The sequence below is a fragment of the Tenrec ecaudatus genome, chromosome 7 (assembly GCF_050624435.1).
Source record: "Tenrec ecaudatus isolate mTenEca1 chromosome 7, mTenEca1.hap1, whole genome shotgun sequence".
Classification (NCBI taxonomy): Eukaryota; Metazoa; Chordata; class Mammalia; order Afrosoricida; family Tenrecidae; genus Tenrec; species Tenrec ecaudatus.
In genome coordinates this window covers 47641868-47654780 of record NC_134536.1, presented here as the reverse complement: position 1 = coordinate 47654780, position 12913 = coordinate 47641868, and the positions used below count along the sequence as shown (strand labels likewise).

General features: G+C 38.7%; 1 protein-coding gene across 1 annotated transcript in view; it reads right to left on the bottom strand.

The window, feature by feature from the left end:
- Positions 1 to 12913, bottom strand: part of TRDN (triadin) — a 179541-nt gene that overhangs the window by 29336 nt on the left and 137292 nt on the right. The window contains exons 6-7 of the mRNA XM_075553734.1: positions 9344 to 9421; positions 3937 to 3996 (exon numbers count right to left, since the gene is read on the bottom strand). Of these exons, the coding sequence (XP_075409849.1) occupies positions 3937 to 3996; positions 9344 to 9421 (138 nt within the window). The remainder of the gene's footprint in view (positions 1 to 3936; positions 3997 to 9343; positions 9422 to 12913) is intronic.

The window sequence follows — 12913 nt, the reverse complement described above, 5'->3', positions numbered from 1 at the left end:
AAAGATTCCAAATCAATCTCATTTTGAAGGATCTAAAAAATCTCAAGGGTTATCCAAGAAATATAATGCCAACAAAGTATTTTAACATAACTTTTAGAGATACAAATGTAAAATTACTGGCATGGTGATAATTAACATATAGAAAATAATAAAATTAGTGAATAACTGAGAAACAATCAGTCTCTAGTTATTTGGCTGGAAGAGAGAAGAAATTAAGATATTGCCTCCTGTTTATCTCAATACAAAAAGGGACTATGAATTAGAATATGTTTATGCACTGGTGGCACAATGGTTAAGTGTTTGGCTGCAAACTGCAAAGTCAGCAGTTCAAAACCACCAACTGTCTTCAGGATAAAGATGAGGCTTTCTACTCCCGTAAAGAGTTACAGTCTTGGAAACCTAAAAGGGGCAGTTTGCCTCTGTCCTGTAGTGTATCCAGTAGTCAAAATTGACTGTATGGATGGCAATGAGCAAGATTCATTAGTAAATCTACAGTGATGTTGGAATTACCCATGGCACTCATCAGTACAGTGAGTTGTTGGTTTGTTTGCTTGTTTGTTTTAAGCTTTTGTTGTTGTTATCCATGTGGAATCACTTGATTTAATATTATAATCAAGTCTCTTGACTGTGACACAATAAATGACCATTTGAGACTAAGTCAGTGACATTGTGAATTATCAAGAAGAACGGGATTGGGAATGCCAAACACAGATTAGCTCACAAAATCAAAATCCTTTTTGACACTGCATTTAGGTGAGTAGACCAACTTCTCCCCAATTACTATTTTTCAGAAACTTTCCAATATTGTTGATAATGTGTTTGGGAGAGGGGGCTATCTCTATGAGCTAATAAATTTGAGAATGATAATTCAGATTCTTTACTTTGTTTATTCACTTTTCAAAGCTAAAATGGAATGAGAATTTTCAAGAAAGGTGATATTTTACCCATTGTTAACTGAATTTTTTTAACCACAAAACTCTCATACAAACCTCACCAATTTTCTCCATAAACTTCTAATATCATAAGAGCTTATATAACCTTTATCACTTAAGAGGGGTTTTCTGTGTCTTCTAAACCATTTCTCAATCTCTTTTCCTGTTTTTTCCCTTATTCCTTAAAGCAAACTTATCCATTCCTGTGATCTAAACCACCAGCTCTCTGTAGATGTTTTTAAATCAAGCAACATCATTACATAATCCCTGTCCAAAAAGATTATTATTAATATGCCTGGAAATGAAGTTATACTATAGAGGCCCCAGCATACCAGACTCAAAGACTCTATGTTCATCTAACAAACTCTTCTATAAAGCCTATTATTACCTGGAATCAGAGTTAATTGCTGACATGAAATATCAGCGAGAGAATATACCTAACTAAAGAAATTTAGCATAACATCCAAAACCCTGACATATCTGACCTAGCCCTATCTCTACTCTCATAATGTCTTTCTAAACACCTCTTTCTCTAATAAACTACTTCTTGTTTATTGAATAGCTGATACATTTTCCAGATATATCATCTCTTCTTCTTCAAGTCACACGTAGCAAATATCTCTGCCATGGGAATCACCCATTCTTTCCTCTAAATTTCCAGAGCTTAAACATTTACTGATGCACACAGTTTATTCTGCCTCATATCTTGATTTGTGGGGATTTATCTATAACTATGATACTGGAAGAAAGGCCACTGGTTCTTCAGAGAGCATCACGTTCACCCACAGTGGAGGTACCATGGACTGTTTACATTAAGATGGACTAAGAAAGAAAGCCTGAAGATCTCCTTTGAAAAGACATGGATTGCAACAAAGAGCCGTAGAACCCTGACACTCGGCTGCAGCAACAGTCGACATAATCGGACGTCAAGAAGAATTTGCATCGGACCTCAAAGCATCGGCATCCCACCCGACACGCCTGGTTTTTGAAGACGAAGGCAGCTCTTGTTGAGGTCTCTCAGCGCTAGTAGACGTTGTTAATGGGCTGTTTAAACATTTTGCAGCTGTGTCCCAAGTGTTTTGCTACAATATTCTTTGTTTTGTGGCTTTTTATACCGTTGTTAGATTGAAAAATCATGGGTTCTAAGAACTAGATTTTTTAAAAGAATCATCATGATAAGAAACTGGTTAACTGTCTTATTGATTTGGTTGATGATAATTTAGTAAACCCTTTTAGAAAACAGTAAAGGAACCGCCAACAACAGACCACGTTAAGCAAGTTTTTTGGTTTGATTCTTTGTTCAAGAGAAAGGCAGCCAGGTCCTAGTGAAAAAAGGCAAAGAAGGGGAAAAACTCCTGAAAAGCAGCTACCAGTTGATTTGATGGAAGGGGATTCCCCTTCCAAACAAGGACTCTCTCTCCATCCTTCCTCTCTGCATCCGTGTCCACAGATCCAGATCCTCATCCATCTCAAGGTATGGGCCATACTGTCGTTGTTAAGAACATTTTTAATGTTGTGTTTCTTATTTAAATATTATTTAACTCTGAACATAGTTACTCTGAAATTTCTGTGTAGTGTTTTGTTTAAAAAGGCACGGTTCCGGTAAAAACTTGGTGGTGGGAAACGGATGAATCCGTGTTCAGTTATATCTTATGGGAAAAATTGATTGGGAACTCGACTACATTGCATCTAGAACAGATGGGCGTCGAGGCCCGGGGTGCTACTGTGTTGCTCTACAAAGTTGTGATGGTGAGGTTTTGGGTCAACTTGCTGTGTAGCAAGACACCTTCCTGTTCATGGCGGCATCCTACTTGCTGTCCACAGGAGACACGGGAAATGTGTTCCTTCCTTCCTCTCCTTCCGGCTGACCTGCACCCCCGTCTGGTCTTTCCGGGTGTGGACTTCTGGTCTCGCCGGGTGTGGACTTGCTGCCCACAGTACTGCCTGCTGATCCTGGTACCTATTAGCAGCCTGCCACAGCATCTGGCCTACTGATACCTCCCAGCATTCACCGTTTTACCTCGCCCTGCTGCCCCCAGGTTCATTTTCTGGCTTCCTGGATTCTCCGCCTCATAACCATGTGGGTACGGGTTCCAGATATCTGCCCCACAAACTTGAGCTTTACCAGGTTGCCTGCTCTGCGCTTGTGAGGGCCATTTTCTTTACATACAAATGTAAGTGTCACTGGCTTGGCTTCTCTAGCAAACCCAGCCCAATATAAGAGTGACAGCCGGCACTTCACCGACTTATGAGAGATGGTCGTTGTGGTGCAGGGCCGGGCTATCCTGTGTTCTGTTGTACATTGGATCACCATGATGAGAACGTACAAAAACTCCCCAGCTGTTCCTCTTTCGCCTATGAAACTGAGAGAAACTTGAGGAAACGTATTATTTATGTATCATCGGGGTGCCCAGCACAGTGCAATCTTGGGGGGGGGGGACTTAATAAATTAGCGATTTTGATCAAGCCAACAACAAGGTACAAACCCCGCTCAAGCTTCAAATATTTCTGATTTCCCTTATGCTACTCTGATCTTTATCTAAAACTCAAGTGATTATATTGAGGCCACCTGGATAAGTCAGGCCAATCTCTTTCATTTCTACCAACAAGTTGAAGAAAACATGCTCACTACCATTGAATTGCTTGGGACCCATAGCAGCCTGGGGAGCCGGTGGAACTGCCTTTGTGGGTTTTCAGGACTGTGACTCTTTATGGTGTATGGGTGAGTGCCCTGAACTGCTGAATTCTCTCTTTTCCAAATGGTGAAGGTGACAGGAGCCAATGTTCTTACAATGCACAGCAAAGCTCTTCATTTTCCTCTAACTTTCCTGATACAACTACTTCAAATACTCAGTTCTGCTCCTCTTTTAGATGTTAAAATTTAAGTGTAAAGCAAAGTTTTATTGAAAAAGCACTAAATTCTTCAATCAGCTGGCTACCTATCAAATATAATCTAATTTTAAATACAAAGAATTCAGTAATGCAAATATCAAGGGGATATTACCTTTCACCGTTGTCTTTGTTTCTGGTTTTTCTTTTTTCTCAGTTTTTTCCTTGTGAGTTGCTTAAAAACAAAAAAAATACATTAGTACCTAATTTCACTAGAATTCAAGATCAAGTTTTCTCTTTGGTTAATTTTTATAGCTATCAACAATATAGATTATCTTGAAGATATATTACAGTAATGGGTGTAATTTAGAATATAGTGCTATCAATGCAGTAATGATAACTGTATGGAATAAAATTTGCAAGGCTTGGCATTGAACCTTAAAAAGAATAAGAAACCTAAATCCACTCTCATTTTTTCAGTTAATATTCTTAAGTAGATAAATATTTCCAAAAAGACGAACAAAGGAAGAGGGATTTTATAAGAACTTGTCTAAACGATGTATTATCATGTCAGAAAGAAGTACTCCTTTTAGGACTTATGAAAGAAAGTATTTAGTTCAGAACTTGAAATTCCGCTAATTAAGTGTTTTTCAACAAAGGCACAATTGACATTTGGGAAGGAATAAGGAACGTAGCCTCAACCCTGTTACTAAATGATTATAGACTGCCACCCCACATCATTGTGACGACTCAAACTTTTTAGATATTCCCTAAGGGAGTTGAGAATCACCAGGAGAGTGCAAAGTAATAAAACAAATTACTGATTAAATGTTCCTTCTTAATTGACAAGCTGCCAGAAGCATTATATCATCTTATTGTTTTTAATAAACTAATAAATCAATGTTAATTTACTTTATTAACTTCTATTTTATTTACAGACACTAGTAAAATTTTGTATTTCCCAACAATGTAGGTTACAGAATTCTGAGAACTATAATATGTACATTTTATATTTATATCTCAAATATATTTGATTGTAGTGCTTGGTTGTTTCTTGAATCAAAAGATGAGATACATTTTAAAATCCATTTTCTATCAATTACATTTTTCCACGAACACTTGAAGCTTCATCATATAGTTTTCAACATTTACATACACGTTGCATATTGGAGAATAACAATGGATATGAAAAATATGTTAAAAATTAGATTAAATAATAAGATGAGATTTACTTAAACAGTTGATTTAAGAAAAGGCAAATTATTAGAGAAAAAAATCAGAGCCTCAAGTATTTACTTTTTCTATCATATAATAATAGGAATAATGGACACTAACTTTATAATGCAGAGAGATATGCTTACAATGTTTACTAGAAACGATTCTCTTTAAACATAGTCTAGGAATAGTTTGCTGGAATCTCAGTGAGAGAATATGTACCTCATAGAAAGCTTAAAGTAAAGGTCCAGTTGAAAACTAATTAATAATCATTGTGACAGAAATACTGGGTCCACAGGTTAGTAGTTCAAATTCACCCAGTGGCACCATAAATACAAGGTGTGATGGTAAGTATGGGGGTGGTTTACTATGAATGGGAAATAATTATATGCCAATATGCTTAGTAGAGCTATTGATGAGAGAAGGCAACAAGTCTCTGGGGTAGCAGTATATCCAGTCCTCCCCTAAGCCATCTGTACTATTGTTGACATTGTTAGTAGGGTTACTATCCTAGCCCTTCCAGAGTACAATTTACAAAAACGTCCATGGGGTTGTAGTACAGTAGATTATTTTATACATCAGCAGACAGGCAAAAATTCATTGCTGTCAAATCCATTCTATCTTATTGTGACCCCATGGGTTACCGAGTAACACTGTTTCATAGAGATTGGTTTCCTTGGCTGTAAGATTTAGGAAGGAGCCTTGGTGGTATAATGGGTTATGGGTTGGGCTGCAAACCACAAGGTCAGCAGTTTGAAATCCCCAGCTGCTCCATGAGAGAAAGATGAGGCTCTTTATTCTCATAAACATTTAAACTAGAAAAATCTCACTGCCATCAAACCAAATTTCACTGTGCCTTTAAGGAAGGCAATGTGATGATTATATAATCTGTTGTCAATTTGAGAAGATTACAAGTGACGGGGTGGGGTCCTGTCTGCCAATCATTGTACAGCCAATGAGGCCTCTGTGTGGGCATGGCTTTCCCCTGGAGGATTCTCAGAATTCCCATATTTCCTCCATGGAGGTGGGAGACACACTCTCTCTGCTCACTCCTTAAGAGACACTCTACTGACAAGACAGATGGCACTACGCTGATAGACCCCATGCCTTGTGAACTGGAGGAGCCCACGTGGAGACTCCTGCCAGTGTTGAGATGCTTTCCATACCACTGGATCCACAAGACTTCCCATCCACTGGCCTGTGATCTTCCTGCATTTGGGGTCATTGCTTGTGTTACGTGATTCTGAAGAGGACTTTCTAGATTGGGATCGGACATATAGGCTAATATCGGACTTATGGAGTGGATCTGGACTGGGATGGGATGTTTTCTCAATGTTCAACTTCCCTTGTATATAAAGCTCTTTCTCATACACACGTGAGTGTCAATGAATTTGTTTCTCTAGTCTACCCAGACTGACACAGGCAGGTTAAAACTCTCCCCATGAGTTTCTGAGATTGTAACTCTTTACAGGCAGAGAAGGCCCCATCTTCCTCCTTGTGGCTTGAACTTTCATATTGTAGCCCAATATAGCCACAATAGCACCAGGACTCCATTAAGGGTTATGGACTCAAGAACCTGTAGGAGCAGTTCTGTTCTGTTCTATAGGGTCATTATCAGTTAGAATTCATTTAATGGCAGTAGGTTTGGATTTGTGTTTTGATTTGGTGACACACCAGACTCCAAAATCATTCCCCTAGCCTTAATCCCAACCCCCAAGTCCCACAACCCCCCGACATTCTAAAAGATCACGAGGTAATAAGAGAACATATTAACAGACACAACAGCTGCGCCAAAGACCTCCACGCCACACAGCCCTGGTTTCCTCCCAGGACGAACAACCAGCTGTCCTTTTGTTGGTGTTGTTGTTGCTCAGTGTTCCATCATTCCTATACCCTCCCCCTCTTTGAAAGAGACTGGGACAAATATTTCACCAATGACACATCGGTCTTGGGTCTTGTTAACAAAGTCTGCAGAACTCCCAACAGCTCAATAAGAACATAACAAAGACCCAATTGTGAAGTGGGAAAAAAGACATGAACAGACAGTTCGCCAAAAATTAAGTACACATGACAAACAAACACATGAAAACAGTGTTCATGATCACTAGCCATCCGGGCAATGCAAATTAAAACCACAGGTGATACCACCTTACACCCACAACCCCAGCCCAATACTAAAACAATAAATATAAACACCAAAAACAAGTGCTGGGGAGGATGTGGAGCGAATGGAACTCATATACACTGTTGGTGGACTGGTAAATAGATACAACCACTATGGGAAACAATATGATGCTGAAAGCAACTGGAAATTGAAAGGAATCAGAGCCACTTCTTGGGTTGTTGTGCGCTCCCCCTTGACTAAAGCAGCACTATTCACAAGAGCAAAATGGATTTTTGAAACTGCTAAATAACACACCCCAGTAATATAAAAATTACGTCAAATAGTAAAGGTCTAAATACCGTAATTAAAAGGTAAAGATTATAAGGATAAAAAAGGTAATCTCATTAAATAATCATGACATGATTAAATTAAAAATAAATGTATGGTTGTTATGGGTTAAATTGTGTTTCCTCACAGTGTGAATTGAAATTCTGTACCCTAGACCCATGGATCTAATCCCATTTGATTTGGGAGTAGATGTTATGTTGATGCAATATTGATTTAGATTCACAATCAACCCCCATGGAAACAGTAATCAAGAAATCCAGGGACACATCATATTACACAAATCTATTTTAAAAAAACTCTTCACAGTATTAAGAACAAAAACATCACTTTGAAAACTAAGATCTGAGTGACCCAGTCTATAGTATTTTCAATCACTTCATTATATACATGTGAAAACTGGATAATGGATAAGGAAGAGTAGAGAAGAATTAATATATTTGAATTATTGTGTCAGTAAGGAATATTGAACGTACCATGGACTGCCTGAAAAACAAATAACTATATTTTGGAAGGATAGCCAGAACGTTTCTTAGAACCCAGGATGGCAAGCTTTGCCTACAACACTTTGAACATGTTATCCGAAGACACAAGTCCCTGGAAAACGATTTCATGCTGGGTAGAGGGTGAAGGAAAAAGTTGACGAACTCTCAACGAGATGGATCACCATCGTGACTGCAACAACCAGGCTCAAACAGTGAGCTAGTTATTGGACCAACCTGGCCGATAAACACATGTGGAGTTCATTGAAGGGCTGAGGGATAAATGGCTCAGTGAGCCTTGCCTTTGTAGTTCTCTGGTCTCTTGTTTTCTGATGGTCGGAACAGGGTGCAGCTGCCTTGGCCAGTTCCCTGCTTTTAGCTAGCAAGGCTCACTTCCTGCAAGACATCCCTGAGGAGGAGCCACATGGACATATCCCGATGCAGCCCTGGGTGCTGAAGCAGCCGTGTGGAGACCCTTGCCAGCACTGAGATGCTTACACATTCACTGTTTCAGCTTTCCTCCTGCAGTTGGCATCATTGTGTGTATTTTGTGAGATGGAGGAGGAGTTTGTGGATTGGTGTTGGACATATGGGTTAATGTTGGACTCGTGGGCTTGGGCAGCACGGGGTTTCTGTGGATTTGTCTCTCTAAAGTACCCAGACAAACACACATAGTAATAGTGGTGAGGATGGAACAGGTTGGAGGCAGTGTTTCCTTCTGTTGTCTCTAGAGCTGCTAAGCATTGGAATGACCTCCATGACCTAGCCACAATAGCAACTCACTGGAGAGTATCACTGTATGTGAGAATAGAGCTTTCTTTCTATGTTAACGAGGCCCTCTACGCCATGGGTGAGGTCAGAGCAACAGAAACACAGCCAAGCAAGTACGAATGGAGGAAGGTAGTTTCTATGTGTAGATATCCAAGAATCTAGGAATTCTGAGTGCAACAGAAACCGAGATAAGGATCTTTCCCCAAAAAGTTAATAGAGAGGGACTTCCCATATAATCAATTCAATACACAGAATTCACTGCCATGTTTCAATTCTGACTCATAGTGACCCTCTAGGACAGGGCAGAGTAGTCCTTGTGGGTTTGCAAGGCGCAGGGTAGTGGAAGGCATTGTGGCTTTTGCTAGGAGCAGCTGTGGTTTCAAGCTGCTGACCTTGTGGTAAACAGCCCACCAGAAAACCACAACTCCACCAGGGCGACTGCCATATAACGGCCACATGGACAATAGCCCAGTGCCATGACTTCATGCTTTTATCCCCTGGAACTTTGAGAAAACAAGGTTCTGTTCCTTGAAGTCCTCACTTGTGGTCCTGCGTTCCAGTTGCACTCAGAATTGAAGACCGTGGCACGTGGAATGTGAATTGCACACCGAGAAAGTAAAAGGGTGTGAACCAATGCGTGAAAACGACGACGACGAACTCCATACCTTTCTTTTGAGGTTTTTCCTTTTCCTTTCCTTTTTCTTTTCCTTTGGGCTTTTCTTTTTCTTTTTCTCTCTGTGTCACTGTGAGGAAAGAGACAATATTGTCCATGTAAATTAAGGGTATAAATTATAAAGTGGTCCTAAGGCAGTTTTTGATATCAAAGCTCACAGGCTACTCTCTAAGATCTACTTTTAGTTTCCAAGAGACTTTACATACAGATTTCCAACTTCAAAATAATTACAGGTCTATTTTTATGCACTGTAATTTTGGTTTTGGAGTTAATCATAGCCTATGACAAAAATTAGTCTTATTATCTGATGGCAAAGATAAGAGATGCCCCCAGGTTTCCAAACTTTCAAACATTTTTTAGGGAAAAAAATAAAATAGCTGAATCATGTCACATGTCAAAAATATCTGGCTTCAATCTTGGATGTACACCACAGATACAGAGAAAAATGCACAGGGAAAAACTTTTAAACCTCGAACCAAAAGAATCAAACTAAATAGATTATGTTAAGCTTCTACAAAAATATCCCACTGTAATAATTTATGAAACAGCCTATGATGACATAAGGATCACAATGAAGATAATTAAATTTGATTTGTGATCTAATCAATATAACAGGTTTCAGATTTACAGCATAATCTTACTTCAAACCTAGACACCTTTAGTTGCCCTAGCCGGATACGTGGACCTTACTCAGCTTCTTCTCTCACCTTTCTTCTCTGTTTATTATCCACCTACTCTTGATTTTACTTGTTAATATCATCCCTACCCATCCTTTTCTCCAATACTACATTTTGTGCCGATCATTTATTTACACAAAATATAGACAGAGCACCAGCTATGGGTTGAATATGCTATTCAGAAGACTGGCTACATCCCCATCATCTTGAAACCAGTCATCTAATGGATTATAGATGCCACGCAAATATTGACAAAGAGAGATCATGTCAATGCATAAAATGCAGCCTAATTTTTTTTTTCCTGTATTGGGCATACCTCTTCTTAGAAGGAACATTTGAACCTGCAAACAACAAAAAGAAATTACCCTACTGTTATAGTTAAGGTTTTGTGTCAACCTGACTGGGTTGCGATTCTCAGGGGCTGGGCAGTTAAGACTAAATAATTCTCCATGCTGCGACCTTACGCAGTGTAATCACCTTCTTAATGAGATGAGGATGAGGATGGGACACATACCCTAACTGCTATGACAATCCTGAAGGAATCAACAGAAAGAAATTTCTTTGGGGTTGTGGCTTGCTTCCAATAGAAATGGGTGCTGTGGAAAAGCTTTACTTGTTTTTTGCTGGAACCAGAACCTGCATTTGGCTTATTGAACTCTGGTTCTTTGGACCTAAACTTACATCCTGCCATACTTCCTGCTGATCATGGAACTGGTAGTGCCTGCTATTTGACCTGCCAATTTTGTATTCATTCTCTTCCTCAGCCACCTCCCTGCCATTCTTTGCTCCATCCACCATCACAGCTGTGTACATCAGGAGAAGCCTCTAGCCTTCTGACCCATGGATTTGTGAGCCATTAAAAATTTTAATTTCTATATATATATGCATATATATATATATATACTTATATAAACTTCAATGGTTTTGCTTCTTTATAGAGCCCGGCCTAAGATACTTAATAAAGAGTTAAGTGAAAGATAATTTTCTAAAAAGGTGAAACGTGATTCTCTTTTGAATCCAGGAAATATTGACAATCTCGCTTTTTTTTATCACTGAATCTTTAGCTTAAGATATGTTTCCCTGAGGTTAATCTTTCTTATATGAAAAGCTGACTATATCACCCACAACTACTTTTAGTATCTCCTTTATTGTTTAGCATGGTGTCTGTCACATAGTTGGTGTTTTTTAAAATATAAAAATTTCCCATTGTTCTAGTAATCTGACTTTTTTGTGTGAAAACTCATATATCAGCTGAATTATATTTAATCATCTTACATACCAGTTGATTCCCCTAGAATGATTCATTCCTTTCAGATAGAATCTTCACATCTACATTTACCCAGTTCCTCTCACTCTGTTTATCCTGGTTCAAGTGCATTCTCCACTATAAAAATTTCCTTTATCTCCATAAAATACCATACCATTAATGATACCATTCACGTAATTCTATTTTAGTACTTAAACCTTAATACTGAAATTGTTCATATGTCTCTTACAAGTAAATAAAATATCTTTAGGGACTGCATCATATTATTTTTGCTTGTTTTTTCCTAGGTCATGTCAGGGTTTCTGTCACATAGAATGCTCAAAATAGGTATTGTTAAATAAATAAAATTCTGAAATATTTTAAGCACTTCAAACCATTAACAATGAGTTGGTTGCCCATCTACTAAAGGAGTTTCAGATTGCTGTAAGTACTGGCATAAATGGGAGAATTAATATAAAATCAAAGGAGTGAAGGGATTGAATTCACAATGGAATTAGTAATGGAAATAGCTCTTTCTGTTAATATTTATTTTCTAGTGAAAGTCTATATAGGGATGATGTGGTATGTGATGGTTAGGATCTATGTCAACTAGGAACTACTGAGTGAAGGCAGGGGTGGAGCCCAGCCTATCAATCAGGTCACAGTCTAATGACACTTCCTTGAGGATTTCACTCTGTAATAAGAGAGATTCTTAGCAGTGTGGAGTTTTCTTTGACCTTTGGCCTTCTAGTGGAGCTGGATCATACATCTGGTTCTTGGATATAATATTGCATCACCTGTCAATCCAAAAAGCAGTTGGTGCATGATGGATTCATTTAGCTCACCTTGGATCCATTTATGTCTGCATATACCAGCCTGTATCCTTCTCCTCATCCGTTTTTAGCATTCTGTCACACTGCTTTTTGTGCAACAGCTTCCTCTGCTACATGAGTCTTAGAGAAGCCTGTCTTGAAATGGAGTGGACTTGCCTGCTTCTACAACTGTAGGTTGTACCATTGGGTAGACTTAACCTACTTCTACGTGTCAATTCACTACCAAAAATCTATTTCTATATACAAAGACATACAATAGTCCTGCCTTTACTTTTCTACAGAGTCTAACATAACAAAATGTCTAAGCATTTTAACGATTATTTGATTTTTTTTAGAGAATTCATTAGCTTACTAATAATTAAAACCTAGTAAGAAACAAAGGATACCTGGTGGCACAGTGGTCCATTATTCCAACCCACTAGCTGAGTCCCAGAAGAAAGATGCAGCAATTTGCTTCTGTAAAGATTTAAGGCCCTGAGACCCTCTGGGCAGCTCTACTCTGTCTTCCATGATAGCTGTCAGTCAGGATCAACTCAAGGGTGATGGGTTTGGTATTTGGTTTTGGGTAATGCAAAGGGAGGGTTCAGGGGCTACTCTAGACCAAGCACTGGCAAGCTTTGAGATGGAAGAGCAATCCTGTTCCTCATAACAACTTACCGTATAGACTCAAGTATAACCCAACCCAAATATCAGCCAAAGCACCGAATTTTACCGCATAGAAAATGTGCTGAAAAAACTCAGTTTATACATGAGTATATACAGTAAGGTTATTCAAGAGCCAAAAATATATTTTTACAAATAAGGAA